This window comes from Nansenia antarctica (assembly GCF_963989245.1).
Source record: "Nansenia antarctica genome assembly, chromosome: 4".
NCBI lineage: Eukaryota > Metazoa > Chordata > Actinopteri > Argentiniformes > Microstomatidae > Nansenia > Nansenia antarctica.
Window position 1 is genome coordinate 28708221 of NC_137689.1, and position 22595 is coordinate 28730815.

At 41.4% G+C, this 22595-nt stretch overlaps 1 protein-coding gene across 1 annotated transcript in view; it reads left to right on the forward strand.

Annotated features, from left to right (window-relative positions):
• rasa4 (RAS p21 protein activator 4) overlaps window positions 1–17318 on the forward strand; it is a gene marked incomplete at both ends in the record, with an annotated part of 94960 nt that extends 77642 nt beyond the window's left edge. The window contains 8 exons of the mRNA XM_080528780.1: window positions 7059–7196; window positions 13801–13945; window positions 14696–14868; window positions 15580–15717; window positions 16135–16270; window positions 16506–16626; window positions 16899–16957; window positions 17182–17318. Coding sequence (XP_080384906.1) covers window positions 7059–7196; window positions 13801–13945; window positions 14696–14868; window positions 15580–15717; window positions 16135–16270; window positions 16506–16626; window positions 16899–16957; window positions 17182–17318 — 1047 coding nt within the window. The remainder of the gene's footprint in view (window positions 1–7058; window positions 7197–13800; window positions 13946–14695; window positions 14869–15579; window positions 15718–16134; window positions 16271–16505; window positions 16627–16898; window positions 16958–17181) is intronic.
• Between the last annotated feature and the right edge of the window lie 5277 nt (window positions 17319–22595).

Genomic DNA, 22595 nt, shown 5'->3' on the forward strand with positions numbered 1-22595 from the left:
CCTACGAAATCTGGATGAATATGGCCTAGTATCTGGTTACAAAGTTAACCCCACTAAATCAGAGGCAATGATGATTTCGGGGACGTGGCCTAGCCAACTTGACTACAGTGTCCTTTCACCGGTCTGATCAGGGATTTAGATATTTAGGGATTATACTCAACCCAAAAATAACACAATTGTACCAAGCAGATTGGTTACCAAAAAATGATATTTTAGGTGTTTAAAACTGACTTAACTAGATGGGATGTGCTGCCGTTGTCCTTTTTGGGTAGAACAGATGCCGTGAAAACGAATTTACTACCCAGGCTTTTGTTTTTGTTCCAATCTCTGCCTATCTGGGTTCCGGCATCTGCCTTCTATATGCTGGATAATCTTATCTAAATTCATATGGCAGAACAGGAGACCTAGGGTGTGATATAAAACACTCATTCTAGGCAAGGACAGGGGCGGGCTCAGCCTTCCCAACATAAAGCACTACTTTTTGGCAGCACAACTAACAGCGGTGGTAGCCTGAATGCGCAGTGACATAGAGACAGGATGGGTTAGTATAGAGCAGAGCTCACTACCAGGAATACCTCTAGCCACTTTGGTTTTCATGAGCCAACAGTCTCAAAAGACAGTGAGAATCCAAAACATATTTGTGAAACACACATTAAAGGTGTGGTCTACAGTTCAAAAGAGATTTAGGGGGACAGTTGCCCTCTCTCGAGCTATGCAAATTAATGGGAATCTAGGTTTCCTCCCCTCAATATCTGATAGTGCCTTCAAGAAGTGGGCAGACAGAGGTCTAAAGATTATTGACCAATTATTTTGTGATAATATTTTCCAGCCTTTCTCCTATCTCCAGGAGACATTTCTATTACCACCATGTGACATGTTTAGATACTTCCAGATTAGGCATTACATCACAAATCATAAAGATTGGAACGTGATCAAAAATTCTCCAACAAATACTGAAACATATTTTACCAATATAATTAGTGATAGGATGCATTTTATCTGTATGCTTAGGTAAACCATGAATATTGTATCATTAGTGATTATCAGCAGGTTATAACATCTGACTATTGAAGTGAGCCAACCTCTCTTGCTGTATCATCACAAACTGCAAACAGGCTGCAAACTATCTGTCTGTAACTGGACCTGAGCCAAATATAGAGATGGGGACCAGTTGGGATCTAAGGACAGTAGAGCCTTGTGGTGGTCAGCCAGGTGGTAGACTTATATGGGTACTGGGGTCAATAGATCAGTATATTCAGGACCAGCCAGTCAGCTGACCAGGGTCGGGTAGCTGGGTTGTCAGGATAATCAGACACTTTTGGAACATGGGGACTTCTCGTCAACAAGCCTACCTAGACTCAACGGAGCCCTGTCTTTGGGGATGATTTGCATGACAAACAGCTGTTTCCGGTGTCAGCGGAAAATCTAGCATATAAGGCCGCTACAAAGTGTCATTAGGTACGAGTCTCTCACCGTTGCTTGCCGTGTATTGAGAGGCTGGTCCAGCGCTGTGTAATGGATTAAACTTTATCTTAATTGTCTACATTGAGCATTAATTCATTATCATAAGGAAGCAACACCTCTCGGTCTCCGCATTCATCTGACATTCATCTTATCAAATTGGCGTTTAACGAACAGGATCCTAGATTCAGCGAGACAGGTAAGGCAGATAAACCAGTGTGGTTGTGTGCTTAACCTGAATTGTTGTTCTAGAGGAAAAAAAAAAAAACCTGTAATTTTTTCCTTGAATGAAGGAAAGGGGATGAATTTGATGATGGGGGGGCCAATGATTAAAATTGACTAAATATTAAAGCTTGAGTATTGCTGTGTACATTGAGGGTCATTGATCCACATCTAGGATACGTTATAAAGGACAGAGATGCTAGGTGTCACTCTGGAGGAGATTAATACTGACACTGGATATTGATTAATTCATAGAAGAATTGATTAAACGGAATTGGGCATTCCGGGGGGTTTTTATTTATGGTTATCTGTAAGGTACAGACATATTGAGGTATTTGACAGGAAATAAGGTGAACTGCAGCACGCTTGAGTCAATTGAAACTATGAAGTAGAATGTTGATTAAGATGGTTAAATGAATAAGGTATTGACACGCAAGTGGTTATGGTATGTAATTTGAAGTGTGATTCAAAGAAAGTGTTTAAGTGGTCTAATAATGTGGGTTTATTATAATGAAAGATATAGGTCAGCGGTAAAAAGACAGTTGTAGGACGATAAGAAGTTGAACGGATACGGTATTTGTGTTAATGTTAGAGCGCAACAGATTTGAGTGACAAGATTGATTTATTGAGACAGGAGAGAACAGATGAGACGTGGATTTAAGTGACCTTGATGAGACGCAATGCAACAGACTGAATTAAAGTATATGACACGAATGGTGTAACTATAAAGCTCTAACGAGACAATTTAGATAAAAGAATTCCTTTTTACTAACATTGTGTGCAGTGTAATTAATCAAACATGGGGAATCGAATGTCTAGGACAGCAAATTGTGAAAAACGGATTATTAAGTACAAGTCGGTTAGAGACTTGCCACGAGGGGAAAAGAAATCTATTAAGAAACTATTGGAAATTGATCCACACATAATTGATATTCCGATAAAATACACTGATACAGTGACACCAAAAGGATGGATTTTACTTAAATTAGGACCATTCTATGCAGAACCATTTCTAACAAAGATTGCGGAATGGAGTGACGATAATTTCCCAAGTATCGGGAGTTTTGAAAAGAATAAACTAAAGATTATTGATGAATATTTGATATCAAACAAAAGCATTTGCGACCCATTATGGGATATTGATTACATGAAAGAAGTCTATCAAGCATTATGGGTAATGAAGTCTTACGTGAAGCATGTCGAGTGATAGAGTTATAGGGAAATCATTGAGTTAAGTAATAATAATCCTTGTATTGATTAACATATTGTAAACAAATGATAAAGAGTGAAATGAATAACTATTGTATTTTCAGGACAAGCTAAATAGCTTAGCACAAACAGCAAAAGGTGGTAAGAGACACGAGTGCACTTGTGCTCCACAACGCTGCACCAGGGACGACGCTCTGAAACAACACTATTAATAGAACTGCCCTTGCAAACAAGACGCAGCTCGGTGACACAGACACGCAGAGAACACATAGAAGTGTTAGACATGAAAATGTAGTTGTCTCTTATTGTAATTATCATACAATTCTGCATTGACTCAGTAAACGTAACATTTGAATTTACTTAGTAAACAGAGACATGCATTGATGACTGTTGATGTTCACACAAGCAAAGAGGAATATGTGACATTTTGATTGATGAATAATCCCGAACGGACAACACAACTCTTGCCAATTCTATCTCCTGACAGCAAAAAAAACGGAGCGACGGACTGAAAACGGGGGCGTTGCTGAGGGCCGATCTAACAGAAGTGGGGGCTGAAATGACAGTGAACGATTGACGGATGAGAGAAAGGGGAAACCACAAATGATAATTCTCTGTGTAAACTGTAAATGAAAATGTTGTTTTTCTGTGTGGAAGCGGAAACATGATAATGACATGACAGACTACAGACTTTGATAAAGCAATTACACATACGAATATGACAGTACTTCACAATCAACAGTGTTAATCGGCCAACAGCTGAATGCACGAGCATTACACATTGATGCAACATTTATGATAAAGAACCATTCACACTGACTCAAGAATGTCTCTGATAAATCTACTAAAACCAACGGGTGATTGACTGAGAAATATTTGACTATAAGAAAGGGATAGAACATTTAAATGTTCACAGCAAAGGTAAATATTAATGCAAAATAAGCTCATAGTGTACATAGACCAACGGGGAAGTATTCAAGCCATCAGTTATGATTATGATCAGAATGTTTAACATACGGGTAGAATAGAACCTATCTACCTCATTAAAAGTATGCTTATGAGAATTGACTCAGATTGCACATTGACAGTAAATAAACTAAGTATTAAAGAACTGATTTGGATATTAAAGGGACGGTTCACGGTTTTTCACAACACACGTCCTAGTTTGAATACCCATGGCATGAACTTCAAATGACAAATCCTTTTGTTTCCTCTAGGAGCATTGATGAAGGACGAGTTAACCATTTTGAGAGAAACTAAATGTCTGTCTACCTGTACTTAACGATTGTGCAATCCCTGTATCTACAAATGTCTCAGCAGGCAAGTGCATAACTCACTAGATGGGGGGGACCACAGGGGGCCCAACCCACTCTCAACTCTGACGATGAGAACCAAGCAAAGGGGAAAAACACGTAGTATGAAACGATTACTGATTTCAGTACCATAATGATGACTATCTCTGCTATTAACAATTATTCTTGATGTTGTTGTGAATTAAGATTGAAACTAGGACAAGAGATACCGGACAGACGATGCGTGCCGGGAGACACCATGTGATCCTGGCCTCGTTGTGCATAAGATGGATGGCCACAATTCTATCGGTTCTGTATACGCTCTGGGTGTTAACTAACGAAACAGACTTTACTTTAACTGAAGACTCTGACACTAATCTTGTTCGCATGCGTCGTGAAATCCAGGGAGTTAAACCAAATAGCGCACTAGACTCAGTTGCAGGAGTTTGCCAGTTTGTTGACAATTGTTGTACGTATTCACCACAACAGGAGTAAACCTTTAAGATCAGACAATGGGGACATAGAACAATAGGGGAGAGAAAAGTAGGGGGTAAGGATTTAGAGTTTCAATAACACTGTTAAAACATTTGAGCAAGCAGCATGAGGGTGAATGAAATAATTTCTACTGTGAGTCTCTCAATAACACAGCAACAATACAAGAGGACGAGAAGGCGAAAGACAACAATGTTCCAGCGTCTCAGATAGTGCCTCATTGCGACCGGAAAAGCATGATGGTCCCTCTGTTGAAGATCGACCTAGGATATCGAAGACACCTAAAGAAAAGGATTGACGATATCCCTATTTGTCAAAAATGTATAATTATGTAACAAACTATGGAAAAACATGTGATTTGAATTAATGATGGAAATGATACCTACTTCATTTGTAATGAGTAGTTAGACATAGCAATGAGAAACCTATTTGGATATTTTCTCCTTTAAACAACAAAGGTTTTTATCCAAAGGAGGTGATTATTAATCAGAGTAGTTAACCACAAAGTGACCTTTTACTCATGCCAAGTCAATTGTGGAGTGAGATGTTTGTTCACTTTGTCAGGCCACATGACTGAGGAGTTGTATTTGTCTATGGGGAAAGTCCTTTGATGACAATTCCGGGGGAGGAATGCAATATCTCAGCCATGTGGAAAGAAAGAGAAATAATTAAAGTTACTATCCATTAGAGAAGACAAAAAAGAGTGGGCTGATAGGATGCATTTTATCTGTATGCTTAGGTAAACCATGAATATTGTATCATTAGTGATTATCAGCAGGTTATAACATCTGACTATTGAAGTGAGCCAACCTCTCTTGCTGTATCATCACAAACTGCAAACAGGCTGCAAACTATCTGTCTGTAACTGGACCTGAGCCAAATATAGAGATGGGGACCAGTTGGGATCTAAGGACAGTAGAGCCTTGTGGTGGTCAGCCAGGTGGTAGACTTATATGGGTACTGGGGTCAATAGATCAGTATATTCAGGACCAGCCAGTCAGCTGACCAGGGTCGGGTAGCTGGGTTGTCAGGATAATCAGACACTTTTGGAACATGGGGACTTCTCGTCAACAAGCCTACCTAGACTCAACGGAGCCCTGTCTTTGGGGATGATTTGCATGACAAACAGCTGTTTCCGGTGTCAGCGGAAAATCTAGCATATAAGGCCGCTACAAAGTGTCATTAGGTACGAGTCTCTCACCGTTGCTTGCCGTGTATTGAGAGGCTGGTCCAGCGCTGTGTAATGGATTAAACTTTATCTTAATTGTCTACATTGAGCATTAATTCATTATCATAAGGAAGCAACACCTCTCGGTCTCCGCATTCATCTGACATTCATCTTATCAATTAGGCACCATATACCCACTACGAATCATGTTTCCCATATTTATAATAATCTATTTAGGGATTTACCAGACACCTTACACATCAAAAACAAATGGGAGTTGGAGTTAAATGTTATAATTGAAGATGGGGATTGGGAAACATTATGTACCGGGTGTCATAAAGGTATTAACAGTAATATGTGGAAGGACAAAGACAAATTTATTTAGGACACATTTGGAAGTCTCCAAATGTGTAGATACCCCCACAGCAATGTATTGCTGGAGGGAGTGCGGTTTGATTGGTGACCACTCACACATATTCTGGGACTGCCCAAGGGTGGTCTCCTTCTGGTAGGAGGTTAAGGGGGAGATAGACCTACCGCTCAACCTCAAGTCACTTTAGATTTGATATGGTTGCAGAGGACATATGTACTAGGGACCAGATGTATCTGTTGCATATATTCATGCATGACTGCAAGGAAAATTATAACATTGAACTGGATGAAACCACAACCACCTATATTGGCACAATGGATAAAAAAATTAAGGGAGGTATACGGGATGGAGGCTCTGACTGCCCAACTACATTTATGGACAGACCTCTTTCAAAGACGGTGGTCACCCCTTACAATATATTTACAATATTTTTTCTCTCTGAGAAGCACCCCAAACCCTGTGTTGTACTTGCTTTTGATACTCAATTTCCTATTAGTTTTTTTTCCCCTTTCCTTGTTTTGATTTCCAACTGTATGTATAGGGTCCAATACATTGTGATATATGTGGGTATATATCGATTTTGATGTGTTGCCAAGTGATGTAATGTTGTGTGTTGTGTTTGTGTTGTTTTTTTGTTCAATAAAATCAAAGTAAAAAAAAAAAAGCACAGAGGGAGGTCGACACTGAGGAACAGTGTATGAAACACGTTTTATTCACATAGCACAGCTCAGCAACGCCACCGGCCATTAGTTCCGACCTTTTTAAGTTGCCATACCAGACTCTTTTGCGGGGGTTTCTCTTTCGGGTACCCTAATACTCTGCGTTTCTGTGTCGTCAGCAGAAGGTGAAGTTCATCGCGGTGACCAGTTTCCTCTGTCTGCGTTTCATCTCCCCGGCCATCATGTCACCCAAGCTCTTCCACCTGAGGGAGAAGCACGCGGACGCACGGACCAGCCGCACCCTGCTGCTCCTGGCCAAGGTACGTGACTGGCCACATGGAAGGTTCACATTCACATGGAAGGTTCACATTCACATAGAAGGTTTACATTCACATTCACATTTTTGGCATTTTAGCAGACACCTTTATCCAAAGCGACTTACAACAAATGTATAATAATAATAATAATAATAATAATAATAATAATAATAATAATTGATTAGACTTATATAGCGCTTTTCTAGACACTCAAAGAAGCTTTACAAACTGAAAAGATCGAGTAGTAATAATAAAAATAAACAAAAAATAAATAGTATATTTAATTATATAAAGTATAGGGGTCTAATACATTTTTAGATTACTAAATCGAAGTCTAGGTGTTTTTGTAGGACAATCTACTCTGGATACTGCAATTACACCTAGATATCGGACGGGGAAACGGCAAACAGTTAGTTATTTAGTTATTTTTCGGACACTGGGGAAACAGTTCAGGTGTAGCCTGAAGAGATGGGGCTTTAAGGCCGGTTTAGGCTTCTGCGTAAAGTCGACGCCGTAGGCTACGCGTAAGCTTACGTAGTCCCGCGTGGACGTGCGTAGCCTGGACGTGCTCCTCTCAAAAAATCTATCCACGCGTCAGAGCGCACGTAACCGTAAGCTCTGTGATTGGTCCGCTTGGTAGCACATGATTCAGACAAGATTCCGACTCTCTCGTCGCCCAAAATGCGGAAGTCATGACAGAAATGTCATTCACCTTTTCTGTAATAAAGATTTGAAAAATTAGGATAACCATCGTATTATCTTAGTTTAATGTCATTTCAATGCATCATAGAACTTTTATTTACAACAACATAACAACAAAAAGATCGCTATTATGCCGCTTAGAGCTTTGAGCTCCGTTGAGTTCCTAACCGGAAGAGGCACAGCACAGGGGCTGAAAACACACTGCCACCTAGCGATGTGACGGTGTAATTGCAGCGCGGCCTACGCAGAAGTGTAAATTGCGAGACCTACGTAAGAATTTACGTAAGCTACGCACGTAAATTCGACGCAGAAGCCTAAACCGGCCTTAAGTCTTCAGGTGAAATAGTCTAGCAGGAAGGGCCCTCAGATTTTGAGATACCCCTACCCGAGGTAGAGCAAATGACAACAATGATTTTTCTTATCTTTAGGGTCTCCCATTAATGAAATTGATTGTTGTCAAATTTTATTTTTGGGGAAAAGATGTTTTTTTGGTTGTTCTTTAGAGCTACCCCAATCCCTGAAAAAGAGCCAAATTAGACCAGGCCGAATATGGGGAAGGTGACAAAAAAGCCCATAACTTGAGAATGATCACTCCTTTCCTCTTCAGATTTGCTGAGGTATGAACCAGGTGGTTGTCCTACATCACCAAATAGTCAGACAACTATTTACCTAAATAAATACTGAATTATAGTCCTGTAAACTTAGCTTTAGTTTAGACGGAAATTGTACTTTTTGGTGACAGGAACATAGGACTCCATCACTTTTCTCTCATTTATCAGAAAAACAGAAATCCCTGAAAAATATATCATTACTGAATTGTCTAGGGTGCTATTGAACAATAACCAGTAGTTGTATGGAAATATCTCATACAGTTCTATTGCAAATGAGATTTCTTTAGACATAGGCCTACCTCTTCTCTGATACAGTCAAATTCCGAATGGGGGATAAGTGGCATAATAGCCTATAAGTTAAGAATGCTCACTCTGATGGTCATTATATTTGGAGAGGGAAATACCAGGTGGCTGAACTACATCACCAAATAGTCAGAATAAGAGTAACCCAATAAAATAAAGTTTATTAGTTCTAAATTGCAAGCCTCTAAAACATAGGTGTAAATAGTACAGGTTTTATTAAAACTGGAACCTTAATTCAAAGTACAGTATAGAAATAATTTTGAAGCTTGACAGTGGAACACTCTCTGCCACTCTGGTTTGAGTGACAGCTGCATGTTTCAAAACTGTGTAGCCAACTGGGCAGCAGCAGCCATAACATTCTCCATCTCAGAGGGAGAGGGGCTGTGGATTGACAGTTCTGTTCAGATTATCACCAATCTAATGACAGATAACAGGTAACACATATGTCCAACTATGATATTAATATGTTGTTGAATATGTTGTTAGATTTGTGAGCTTTTAAACCATAGTGCAGGCATTCTGATCTAGGCAGAGGCTAGCAGAGCCCAGCTTACTCAGAACCATACTGGACGTTGCTCAAGGACGAGATGATGAAGTTCATAAGAGACTATCGCCCCACTCAGATGACATACTGTCCTTCAAGGTCAAGGTTTCATATCACAGGTCATGTCGGGCCAGTTATTCAAGCACACATAACTATACGCCTACAACCAGTGATCAAGAACCACCCCAGGATCAGTAAAAGACTTAGACTGTCCAGAGACACTAGATTTGACATCCGTAGCTAGTGTTTCATTTGCAGCCAATGTTTCAATTGCAGCCAGAAAGTCACAAAGAGAGAAGGCCTGACCCCTATATGTACCGGTACAGGTGAAAGTACAAGGTCAAAGGTCCTCAACGCAGCCTCAGAGAGGTTTGATGAAATATGAAACATCATGTTGATGAAACATCACCGTATGCTGACCTATGAAGATCTTTTTGCCTATGATGCAAAGTATCACAGAAGTTGCCTAGGACACTATCTTTCAGAAAGGAACATTCTAGCAGCTAGAAACAAACATTTAACAGAAAAGAAGTTAAATGAACATGAAAGAGCTTTCATTGAGCTAACTGAAGAATTAACTAAGACAGTTTTTTCAAAGCATAATGACTGTCACAACACTGAGTGCTGTAACTGAGAGCTATAAAGGAAAACTGAGTACAGCTACAGAACCAACAATGTATAAATCCTGGAAACTCAAAGAAAAGATGAACCAGCATTATGGGGATAAACTCATCTTCATTGAACGTCCTGGAAAATCTGATCTGATCTGTTCTGGTGTCATGACTGTTGGCCATGCAATGAGAGAAGCTTCTCTCCTCAGAGAAAACATAACAGAAGACAGGGAGACAATGCCTCCACAGAGAACAGAGACCCTCACTGACACTCAAATCCTCCACCAGGCTGCAGGTATATTGAGGAAAACTATGGAAAAGGTTGAGCATGAGCCTCAATTCTACATAAGCAGTGACAAGCTTTCCCTTCTCCAGTGCAGTGAATATGTGCCAAACACTCACATTTTGTGAACTGGTGTGTCAATGCAGGTGCATTTAAAAATGTGCAGACCTGTGATGAGGACCCAGCTCTGAAGAATAACACAAGTGTTATAACCTTTTGCCATGATCTAATTGCACAGTGCTGCAGCAGGCGTACACCTATCACACTAGGACTTGGGATTATGATCCATCATGAGTTTGGCAGCAAGGCCCTTATCAACAAGCTACACATGATGGGTCATTGTGTGTCGTATGATGAAGTGCGTCAATTTCTCACATCAGTAGCAGCAGATCAATTACAGAGAAGCAAAGGTGTTTACATTCCAAATGGACTGACAAGAACCACAGAACATGGGATAATTGATGCAGCCATTGACAACTTTGACCAGAATGAAGAGACGCTGGATGGCAAAAATACAACAGATTCCATGGCAATTGTTGTATACAGAAGAGGTGATGTTGCCACAGCACACAACCCCATCCTGAGAATCCCAGAGAGATCTCTCCATGCCCTGGACAGCTGTGATTTGGATAATGAAGAGGTTCAGAGGTAAATATTATAGACCAACTATCTGCCAGACACATGCAATACTTGATTGAAATGGCTCTGATATACTGTATGTTAATGCAATATAATCCAATATTAAAATGTAAAATGTGTAATGTGCACTGGAGGCTTCAAGTTTCACATTACACTTGTGTAAGTCAGACTAGCATTTGTCCAATATTCAAGTTACACATTATTTGTGAGGTCACACATCATAATCTAAGGAATCTGGAGTGTTGTTGTTTGTAAGGGCATTTTGTTAAAGATTGAATTATATGACAAAAGATGCCTAATGACTTGTTCTTGAATTTCAGATACATCAAGCCAGGTAGGCGATCTGAACCACCAGCAGTTCTACCACAGGTCCTCAAATCAGACAGCACAAAAGCTCAGGCAGCAGAAGGCCAAGACTTACTTTGGAAGGTGAGCCGTATCATGAAAGAAGAAGACCAGAGAATCCCAGGATGATCTGCATTCAATGCCTATGTATCCACGTCAGACATCCCATTAACAACAGTACAATATATGCCCTTCATAAGAGCTTCACCATCAGACCTATCTACAATCTATACAGCTCTTTTGCAGCTCACACAGCTTGCTCAAGAACTGGGACAGAGGCATATACTTGTAACTGCTGACCTTGCCATCTACAGCAAAGCACAGCAAATTCCGTGGAGCAAACCTGAAGCTTTGGATGGCAAGATCACCATGATAATTGGAGGAATGCACGTCACCATGGCCTTTCTGGCAAGCATTGGGAAGGTGTATGCAGACGGGGGCCTCTTTGACATGATAACCGAGTCTGGAGTCTATGCTGACGCAACAGCTCGGCAGATGCTTCAGGGGAAACAACTGACAAGAGGTGTGAGGAGCATCAAGGTTGTTTCAGAGGCTCTGTTCAGGCTCTTCTGGATGGCACTGGTCTCCTGGCTGAACAAAAAAGGCCAAAGTCCATTGTCTGCTGAACAAGAACACCTCCTGCGAGATGTGCAGCATGCCTTTCATGGCAACGACCAGGTCTCTGCCAGACAGTTCTTAAGTGAAGTGGAGACAGACCTTCCTGAACTGAGGAGAAGAATACAACAGTTTTCAGAGAGGGGAGTTCAACAATCAGCAACTTTTAAGTACTGAGTCCTATTCCCGCATCATTGTGAGGTCTGATGACACAGATGTGGAAGTACTGCTCATATACTATGCAAGCAAAGAAATGTTTGGTTCATCTCTGGTGTACATGCATACTCCTACATTTCGTTGTTTGGTACCTGTACTGTAGCAATGACAAATAAAGTCCATTCCATAAAGTCCATTCCATACAGGCCATGGAATGAGAGAGAGCTATGTCCCCATCAACACCATATCTGAGAAGATTGGAAAAGACATGTCTAACTGTCTACCAGCATGTCATGCACTCACTGGCTGTGACACAACAAGTAGTTTGTACAGAATAGGAAAGACAACAGCATTCAACAAACTCAAGACCCATCTCAGCGAGCTCAAAGATCTGGCCCATTTTGGACTCTCTGCCAGCTTGGAAGAGTCTTTGCCAGTCGCAAGAGAATTTGCGCTACTCCTATATGGAAAAAAGAAAATGGAAAATGGATTGATTGGGTTACTCTTATTCTGACTATTTGGTGATGTAGTTCAGCCACCTGGTATTTCCCTCTCCAAATATAATGACCATCAGAGTGAGCATTCTTAACTTTATGCTATTATGCCACTTATCCCCCATTCGGAATTTGACTGTATCAGAGAAGAGGTAGGCCTATGTCTAAAGAAATCTCATTTGCAATAGAACTGTATGAGATATTTCCATACAACTACTGGTTATTGTTCAATAGCACCCTAGACAATTCAGTAATGATATATTTTTCAGGGATTTCTGTTTTTCTGATAAATGAGAGAAAAGTGATGGAGTCCTATGTTCCTGTCACCAAAAAGTACAATTTCCGTCTAAACTAAAGCTAAGTTTACAGGACTATAATTCAGTATTTATTTAGGTAAATAGTTGTCTGACTATTTGGTGATGTAGGACAACCACCTGGTTCATACCTCAGCAAATCTGAAGAGGAAAGGAGTGATCATTCTCAAGTTATGGGCTTTTTTGTCACCTTCCCCATATTCGGCCTGGTCAAATTTGGCTCTTTTTCAGGGATTGGGGTAGCTCTAAAGAACAACCAAAAAAACATCTTTTCCCCCAAAATAAAATTTGACAACAATCAATTTCATTAATGGGAGACCCTAAAGATAAGAAAAATCATTGTTGTCATTTGCTCTACCTCGGGTAGGGGTATCTCGAAAACTAAAGCCTTTTTTGAGGACTTGCTGCTAGACTAAAAGGTGTGTGGCTGAAGTTCAGAAGATTAACTGGGCTGGTTTTACTGGCCCCACGACCTTTCCAGACAGTTGTAGTTTCAGTGTCAAGCACATTCTTGGCTAGAGAGCTTTTGCTACTGTCCTGTTGGTCTTTATGTCTTTATTGTCTTGAATAAACAAACATAAAATATATGTTTTGAACAAAACATAAGGACAATCATTTTGTGACATTATTCATGCAACAAGTGTTTTTATTCAACTAAACTAAACTAGCAGATAATGTAATATATATATAGATAAATAAATATAATATCAAATAAATAAATAAATAATAAATAAAATCCACAAGTTTACTTCATTGTCCGGCAAGTTATGACATCATTCGGGTGTGTTACAATTATCAATGCGAAAGTTTACTTCATCAAAAGTTGTTCCATTATCCAGTGTTGTTACATTATACATTATTATTATTATTATTATTATTATTATTATTATTATTATTATTATTATTATTATATTATTATATTATAGTTGTCACATGCCTTTAACAGGGACGTTGTACAACGCTGTGTGTTTGTCCTTCCCACCCTGCCAGGCCATCCAGACCATCGGTAACCTGGACACCCTGACCAGCTGCTCCAAAGAGCCCTGGATGGTCCCTCTGCAGCCGGCCATCCAGCAGGGCATCACCCAGCTCAAAGACTTCATCAGCAGGCTCATCAGCTGCAACGACTCACATGGTAAAATCTAGGCTTATCTAGGCTCTTTAAAGGGGCAATCTGAAACTGGTACAGTACATTTTTTGACTTTTTAAATTAATGATATACAGCGGGGGAAATAAGTATTTGATCCCCTGCCGATTTTGTAAGTTTACACACTTACAATGAAATGAACGGTCTATCATTTTAATGGTAGGTTTATTTTAACAATGAGACACTGAATATCAACAGAAAAATCAAGAAAAACACATTATATAAAAGTTATAAATTGATTTGCATTTGATAGAGGGAAATAAGTATTTGATCCCCTAACAAAACATGTCTTAGAACTTGGTGGAGAAAACCTTGTTGGCAAGCACAGAGGTCAGATGTTTCTTGTAGTCGGTCACCAGGTTTGTTCACATCTCAGGAGGGATTTTGGTCCTCTCCAAATCCTTAAGGTTTGGAGGTTGTCGCTTGGCAGCTCGAAGCTTCAGCTCCCTCCACAGATTTTCTATAAGATTAAGGTCCGGAGACTGGCTAGGCCACTCCATGACCTTAATGTGCATCTTCTTCAGCCACTCCTTTGTTGCCTTGGCCGTATGTTTTGGGTCATTGCCATGCAATCAACTTGTCAGTGAATTGTTTGTGGAATTTGGTATTTTTTGCTCTAGGCACAGGGTCAGTCATAGTCAGCGCCCCTAGAGCAGGTATGGGTTAAGTGCCTTGCTCAAGGGCACAGATGGTTAGCCGTACTAGCTGTGTTGGCTCATACACGACTGCGTGTTTCAGACCTGGGTTTGCAGGAGCGGATGAGTCTCCAGTGTGGCTCCATGGAGAAAGAGGGATTCCTCCTCCTTCACAGGATCAAAGACAAGAGCATGCTGATGACCTCGCCCTTTAAGAAGTATTACGTCACCCTCGGCAAAGACAGCTTGTCCTACGCCAGAGCTCAGCACTCCAAGGTGAGGGTTTGTCGAGAGTCGGGACAAATGACCGAGCAGTGGCGGACTGTGCTGGCTATGTTTCACCCGCTAATAAAACGGGCCCTGCCCCTCCTAAACCAATGTGCATTTGATGTGTTTGGAAACAAACTGACATTTAAAAGAAGAAAAAAAGGATAATAGCCACACAAATTAAATTAATATCGGCTTCGTTTCATTTGGTTTCATGTTAACGGTGGTAGTGTTGCAGGTAGCATATCGTTAGTCCTCATAGCATAATCGCCTAAGTCATGCTTCACTTGTGGTCAGCCGAGCCATCTTTGTATGTAGTGTCAAAAATGCCTGTGTCAAAGAGATGACTTGGGGCAGATAGTGATTTTGGAATGTAACAAGCATTCATTTCTGATAGGCTGACGGCATAAGCAATAATGCACAGTGAATCAGCAGTGTTAGGAGAGTAGAGTTAGGCAACTATCTCGATTTGGCCAAAATATGAGTTAGGCAATTATGCTATGAGGCTAACCATATCAGCCACTGTACTCTGGCTCTCACATAAAAAGTGCTAAAGATGATGGGCCCCATAATAGCAATTTAAATCGGCCACCCCATTCATTCAATCCGCCCCTGGACCTAAGGTTAAAACACCACAAGCTCTTTCAAAGACAGTTTTTCCCCCTACTGTCACCAAAACAGTTGTTTTATCCCTGTCTCTATATGTTTTCCCCGCTACAGAAAAGCTCCTTCATCTCCCTGCCCAAGATCAGAGCGGTGGAGAAGGTGGAGGAGAAGAGCTTTGGGAGTTCCAACGTCATGCAGATCATCTCCAGGGGAGAGACCAGCCAGATGGAGACCCTTTACTTGGACTGTAAGGTCAGACGCTTCTCCTGACCGCACACACACACACACACACACACACACACACAGATACACACACATTTTAAATGCTTTATTTATGTCCACATAAATGTACAATATCTAAAGGACATAAATACTATCAGTGCATTTTGACATTATGAAGACAGTCAGTTACAGTAGTGCTGAGCCAACAACCAGTTATGCTACACACAGTATGTTATTCACACTAAATGATGTGTGATCACACACACACACACACACACACACACACACACACACACACACACACACAGTGTAATGCAGCTTACTGTATTTTTCTCAGTCCTGCCAGGAAGTCAGTAGTACAGATATGTGGATTAGGTGATTATGTGACTACGTCGTTTGAACAAGCCCTCCACTTTCCCCTCACCTTCATCTCTCTCACCCTGGCAGAGTGTGAACGAACTGAACCAGTGGCTCTCGGCCCTGAGGAAAGCATGCTGTCACAACACAGACACCATGAACTCCTACCATCCAGGGATTTATAGAGGAGACAGATGGAGCTGCTGCCTCCAGAAGGACAAAACAGGTACTGCAGGGTGAAAGAGGGGAGCAACAACACAATTTCACCAGGCCTCTTTTCCTGATTTCCGGCGTGACCCGGCCAGGAGAAACTTTGGGTTCTAGTCGTAGTCTATCATTTAAGGCCCCGTTTTTTTCCCCGGTCAGGTCACATGGTCAGAAAAAAAAAACTCTGGCCGATGAATATGGGACAAGACGATGGAGGTGATTTTAGAAAGTGATTTTGCTTGCGTCCCGTCCAGATTCGGGGTGTGACAAAACAAAAGACGGGGTGACGTTGCAGGAGTGGTACGACCCTCTGGACTCGGACCTGGAGGCCCAGCTCATCTACCAGCACCTGATAGGAGTCAGACAAGCTATGAGGTAATCCCCGACGTTCTCTTGAGAATCCAACGCTGTAACTCTCGTTGCATGTATACTCAGGGTTCGACAGTAATGCTGTTTGCCCGGAGCAAGTAAAACATTCGCCGGGTTTGTTTGCGCGAGCCCGACGACGCTGCTAGATCCCGGATCTTACTGTTACTGTCGAACCCTGATACTTCTTTTTGAGTGAACACAATGTTCTAGAACCCTGTTCTGCTCTATACTTGTGTACGTTGTACATGACAGCTTGACTGTTTTCTCTTTACTTTCAGGGACAAATACCTAGAGATGATCAAGCCACAAGAGGGGGATGACGAGGATACTTTGGAAGGTACAGTAAAGGCCGTTGGACCTTTTTCTCTCTCGATAATCACAGATGGAGAATTCTTGTATGCATATTATTGTTCTAAATATTGTGTGCAGTGCAGGTGGGTCTATGCAGAAATACCAGATACCACAACAGTGATTTGATAGATTGATGTAATAAATAAATAAATAAATAAATTTGCAAATAAAACATGTTTTTTCTGACCCTCCCCACCCCTTGTCTCTCAGCCCTCTCAGGTGAGAAGAAACCAGACGGCGCCACGAGGCTCTTCAATGTTCTCCAGGACCTGCAGGACGCCCATGCCGCCGTGGAGGACGAGGAACGGAAGAAGAACAAGAACGTTCTCCTGGAACTGCAGACGTAACACGAGCCTCAGCCTGCCTCCCGTGTCTCTTCTCTGCTTGATTCATGACATTATTATCATCGGTAAAAAAGAAAAACCCGCTGGAATAGCGTGGTTAGTTGTTCACCAGTGAAGACTAGCTGACCATAACACCCATCGGTTTTCGTCTGAAGCTTCTTCGTGTTGTGTCTAAGAGTTGTTCGGGGACAGAGTTCTGTTTGATCATATAAATGTCACAGGGCTACCAACGATTTCCCTTTAAGGAGCAGAAGTGTGAACTCTGACGTGAGGACGCGACTTATGTTTAAGTGTCAACTCATCCCTACTCTCTTACTCGATGCACAAACACTGTGAATTTGAATGTATCGCTAGGCATCACACGTAGAGACATGACGTTACGTTACGTTACACCTGCTGAGTAAGTAGTAGAACCGTCGTACATCAGCAGCTATGATAGAGATTAGACGCTAGGCCGGCCAAGAGCTGAACAAAACCGCCTGGTCTTGTGTAAGATGATCAGCCGATTTAAAAACATAACAATTGATGTCAAACCTAGCTTATTTTATGGTGAAGAATACAAGATCCCTTACTCTCTGTTTTTGGTGTTAGGATTTGCCTTGGTTGTTTCCCACTTTCATGCCTGACTGCCATGTTTGCATGGCCGTCATCCTCCTACTGTACAATAGAAAGGTTGTCTGATATATTTTATGACTCCTACCCCCAGAACATTCCTTACAGGCTCTTATGTTCCTTACAGTATATGTTTTCTGTGCCATTTGGACCAATATTTTGGACGTGTTTTTTGACAGTATGACAAGCACAAGTTGACACAACAGTGTTAGACTATCAAGATAGAGTGTTCCAAGCACCAGGTTTTCTTCATGTAATTGTAAAAAATTTAAAGCATATTGAAAATATTTAAGCATTTACATGGAAAAAAAGATTTTGAGTCAACATTACAATATTCATATTCATAAGAAGAGAGGTCTCCGTGCACCAAAAACTAATATTAATGGAAGTGTTATAACTTAAGTATGTTCATTTATTGACACTTAACTCCTGAGGTGGGCATTACAGACTCATACATTCCATCAATGTTAAGTGGAATATATTGCTATTCCTCAATTTATGTTGCCATTCCTTGTCAAGTCTTAACTTTGTATGTTATGTTTTTAATTGTCAATGTATGGTAAGTGTTATTGTTTTTTGACATTTATACTTTTTATATGATATTGAATATGTGACTTGGCATTTTCTATCTGTTTCACCACATGAATGTCAAACGTTGAACCATTAAAGGAGTTCATTACGTTTTTAATTGTGTTTGTCACTAGAGGGCTCAATTGCATTCATCTTCATTTGGAGTCCTTTATTCAGTCAGTGGCAGGGTTTCCGTTAGAAAAAATTGCCGCCGGACATCGTGTCCGGGAAGATTTCGATTTACCGGACAAACGTGATATATTCCGGTCATCTGATTAAAATATAATTAAATTTTTTTTTTCTCTAAATCATATTTTTTTTTCTTCCAAATCTAATATAGCTGTTTGTCGCGGTGATTACTGTTGTGTAGCGGCCTATATATGCCATTTAATGTCTATTTCTCATCCGATACGATTAGATGCGAGCTATATAATATATAATAATATAACATGATTCGCATGCGCGCTATGCCATTATGTCCAGCGCTGAACGGGCGCCTCACTGGGAACTGAACAGACAGCATCGATCAATGAACGGACTCCACATTACGTTAACTGAAGTTTGTTAAATTGTTTGGGATTAATGTGAGTTTTCTATTTTCTCTTTCCAGTTTTACCCTTTTTTTTATCAATAAAACAACGTCATTTCTATAACCAGGGGGGTATTCCATCAACATCGCTAAAAGAAAATCCAGGTTTAGTCTGACAAAGTCTCGCGAGGGTTCCTAAAAATATACAGGCATATTCCGATAAATCTCGCGAGAGTTATCAAAAATAAGCCAGGATTTTCCTTTAGCGACGTTGATGGAATACCCCCCAGGTCTCGCTGGTTGGGAAGGCATTTCGTTTAGCTGCCTGTCAAATCATACTTAATCGCAGGGTTCGAGTTATGTGGGAGCCAATGGGAGCTGAGCTCCCATAGAGATGGTCTGAGGCACTCTGAGCTCCCATGAAGGCAGTAAAATCAAAAATCTGTGGGGGTCGCTAATAATACATTACCACAACTATTATTTGATCAAAATGTCAATGTAATGAATATTATTTAATTTATTTTATAAATATTGTAAAATAAACACGTTTTCCAAGAGAACTACGCGCACCATTAATCTCCTGTGAATGACAGTATGCCGTTGACTGCCTGCACTTCACCACCAAGACACCATGGGGCGCAGTAGAATATAGTGCAACAGAAAAAGGTTGATTAATCAGCTGTGCGGTAAACCGTTGGAACACACAGTGCACAGCTGATTAATCAATTAAACCAATAGAGTGAGACACCAGTTGCCTTTCAGGAAGTAGTGAGATCGTGCACCTAGCCTATTATTGAGAAGCAAACATTAATTCATTAGCTATACAGGAGTATATTATACAGTAGCTACCATGCCGCCCAAAAAAAGGCCACTGCTGCCGACCGGGTCATCAAGCCTAGAACATTTCGGGTTTTTATCAAAGAAACCTGCTATGACACCTAACGTTAGCCCTGCTGCTACTGTTACTGCTACTACTGCTGCTACTACTGAGGACTCTGCTACCAGGCCTGAACGCGCAACACCCACACACAGTTCAGATGAGGGGCAGAATGAAGAGGTAGGGGAGGCAACGCCACAGAACTGGGGAGAAGATCAGTGGAGATCCTGGAAAAAAAGAAACCCCTGGCTATTTGCAAATGAGGATGGCCTTGGATGCCTTGCCTGTAAAGAGGCAAAGACTCTTTTACTTTCAGAGAAAAAGTGGGGAGTGCATTTGGCGGATGCCTGGATCAATGGGACAGTAAGTAGCCCCGTTCAAAAGCAGTTGCGGAAAAAGATTTATATACACCGCGACAGTCATGCTCATAAACGAGCTGTTGAAATAGCAGAGCTTAAACAAAAGGAAGTGCTTCCTAAGAACGTAGCAGCACTCACTTCCATTATGTACAAGGAGACAGCAAGTTCGTTCAGGGCAGCCTATACTGTGGCTAAAGAAAGGATGCCATATACAAAACTGAATCCAATCATGAAGCTTAATGAGATGAATGGCGCGATAGTCGGCCCTACTCACCGATCAGATCATTCATGTGCACAGATTGTAGAGCACATTGCACAGGAGATGAAAAATAAATTCATTTCTAATGTCAAATCACTTAATTCGAGTATAAGCATAACAATAGATGAAAGCACAATTCATGGACGAGCGTACATGATTATTTATGTCAGATGCGATGTCACTGGAAATGGAGATGTGGACAATGTGTTTTTTGACATAGTTGAACTTGACCAGGGCACAGATGCCGAGTCCCTGTGCAATGCACTGAAAAACAGCCTTCGATCAGCGGGAATGGATGACGAATTTCTTCGGGAAAACCTAATTAGCATAGCCACAGATGGGGCGGCCGTGCTAACAGGGAGAGTGAATGGACTCATAGCTAGACTGAAACGGGACTTCCCTCGGCTGCAGGCAGTTCACTGTCTCGCGCATCGGTTAGAATTAGCGGTGAATGACTCATTGAAGGAGGTGACTGGCTGTAATCATTTAGAGTTTTTCCTCTCAAAACTCTATGCTCTTTACCACCAGTCCTCGAAAAATGCAAGGGAATTACAGGAAGCAGCTGCGGAACTGAACCTGCAGATACTGAAAATAGGGAAAGTGTTTACAATAAGATGGGTGTCCAGCAGTTTCAACACTGTCAAAGCTGTGCTGAAGGATTTTCCAGTGTTAGCACGTCACTTTAAATCAGCTAGTGAAGATGGCTCACGCTCCGGTATGGAGAAGGCCAAGTACACTGGTTTACGTAAGCATCTGACATCCACTGGATTTCTCTCTGATTTAGCAACAATGAAAGACGTGTTACGTGAACTACAAAGTCTCTCCCTGAAACTACAGAAACGCGACACATCCCTGATTGATGCAAGCCGCCACATTCACCAAACGATCGAGGTGCTCTCTGCCATGAAGGACCAGGGAGGGAAAACAGAAATGAAAGTCAAAATGGCCATAACCAGCGGTCAGTTCAAAGAGGTTGCTCTCACCGAAACGCAACGTAAAATAAACAAGTCCCAATTTTACCAGTCAATTATTGATAATCTCACCAAGCGTCTCCCTGACAGTGAGCTGGTAAGCATGTTGAAGCCTCTGGATCAGCACTTCTGGCCAAAAGAGAGGGCAGAACTTGTTCTATTTGGAGAGCGTGAGGTGGGGAAGTTTGCTAAACTTCTCGGAGAGCCTTCGAGTGATGCTGTCAGTGAGTTCAGAGACTGGAAATTACAAGACAAGGAACAGCAGGGTAAAACCTTGAAAAGACTTATAGTGGCGAGCAACACTTTTCTTCCGACCTCTGCAGAGTGTGAGAGGGGCTTTTCTGGATGCAATGACACTGACAGTCAGAACAGGAACCGGCTGCAAGCCAGGAGCCTTACCGCATTGTTGTTCGTGGACTTAAATGGGCCTCCGATCGACAAATTTGACCCTCTCCCGTTCATCCAATCTTGGATAAAGAAAGGACATCGGACGTCAGCATCATGGGTTCCAGGACCGCGACCGCAGCCTACTGAAAACAGACCACTTTGGTCTATCTTGTCTCCGTAAAGGTAAGGTGGCTTTTACTTTTTACTAACCTAGTGTACTAACCTAAACTGTCACTGTACCCAACCCTAACTATATGTTTACATGCCAACTAATTAGCTAATTCATTTCTGTCATTTAGAGCTGAGGGGAGCAACAGAGAGACGGACAACAGGACAGCAACTGAGAGACAGACAACAGGACAGTAACAGAGAGACAACGGGAGAGGAGAGCAATAGAGACAGAACTGAATGCACTGAACCTTTTTTTTATTCTTTGCATTATTAACACTGTTGTGTTATTGTGTTATTAAAGTGTTTAAGTGTTTTATGGTAAAGCATTATGAGTGGTGTGTGTGTGCAGGGTGCTCGTGAGTTGTATATTTTGGGGAGGGGGGAGGCTTGTGTATGGGGGCGGGGGCGGGGGGTCCTCACACAAAGGACTGACCACCTTAATCCGCTACTGCCTATAGCTAATTAAAACTTGTAAGTCCCATCGCTGTGTGGGCATGATTCGCGCGTGCATGAGAACATTTCGCACTGTTATTTTGGAGACCCCC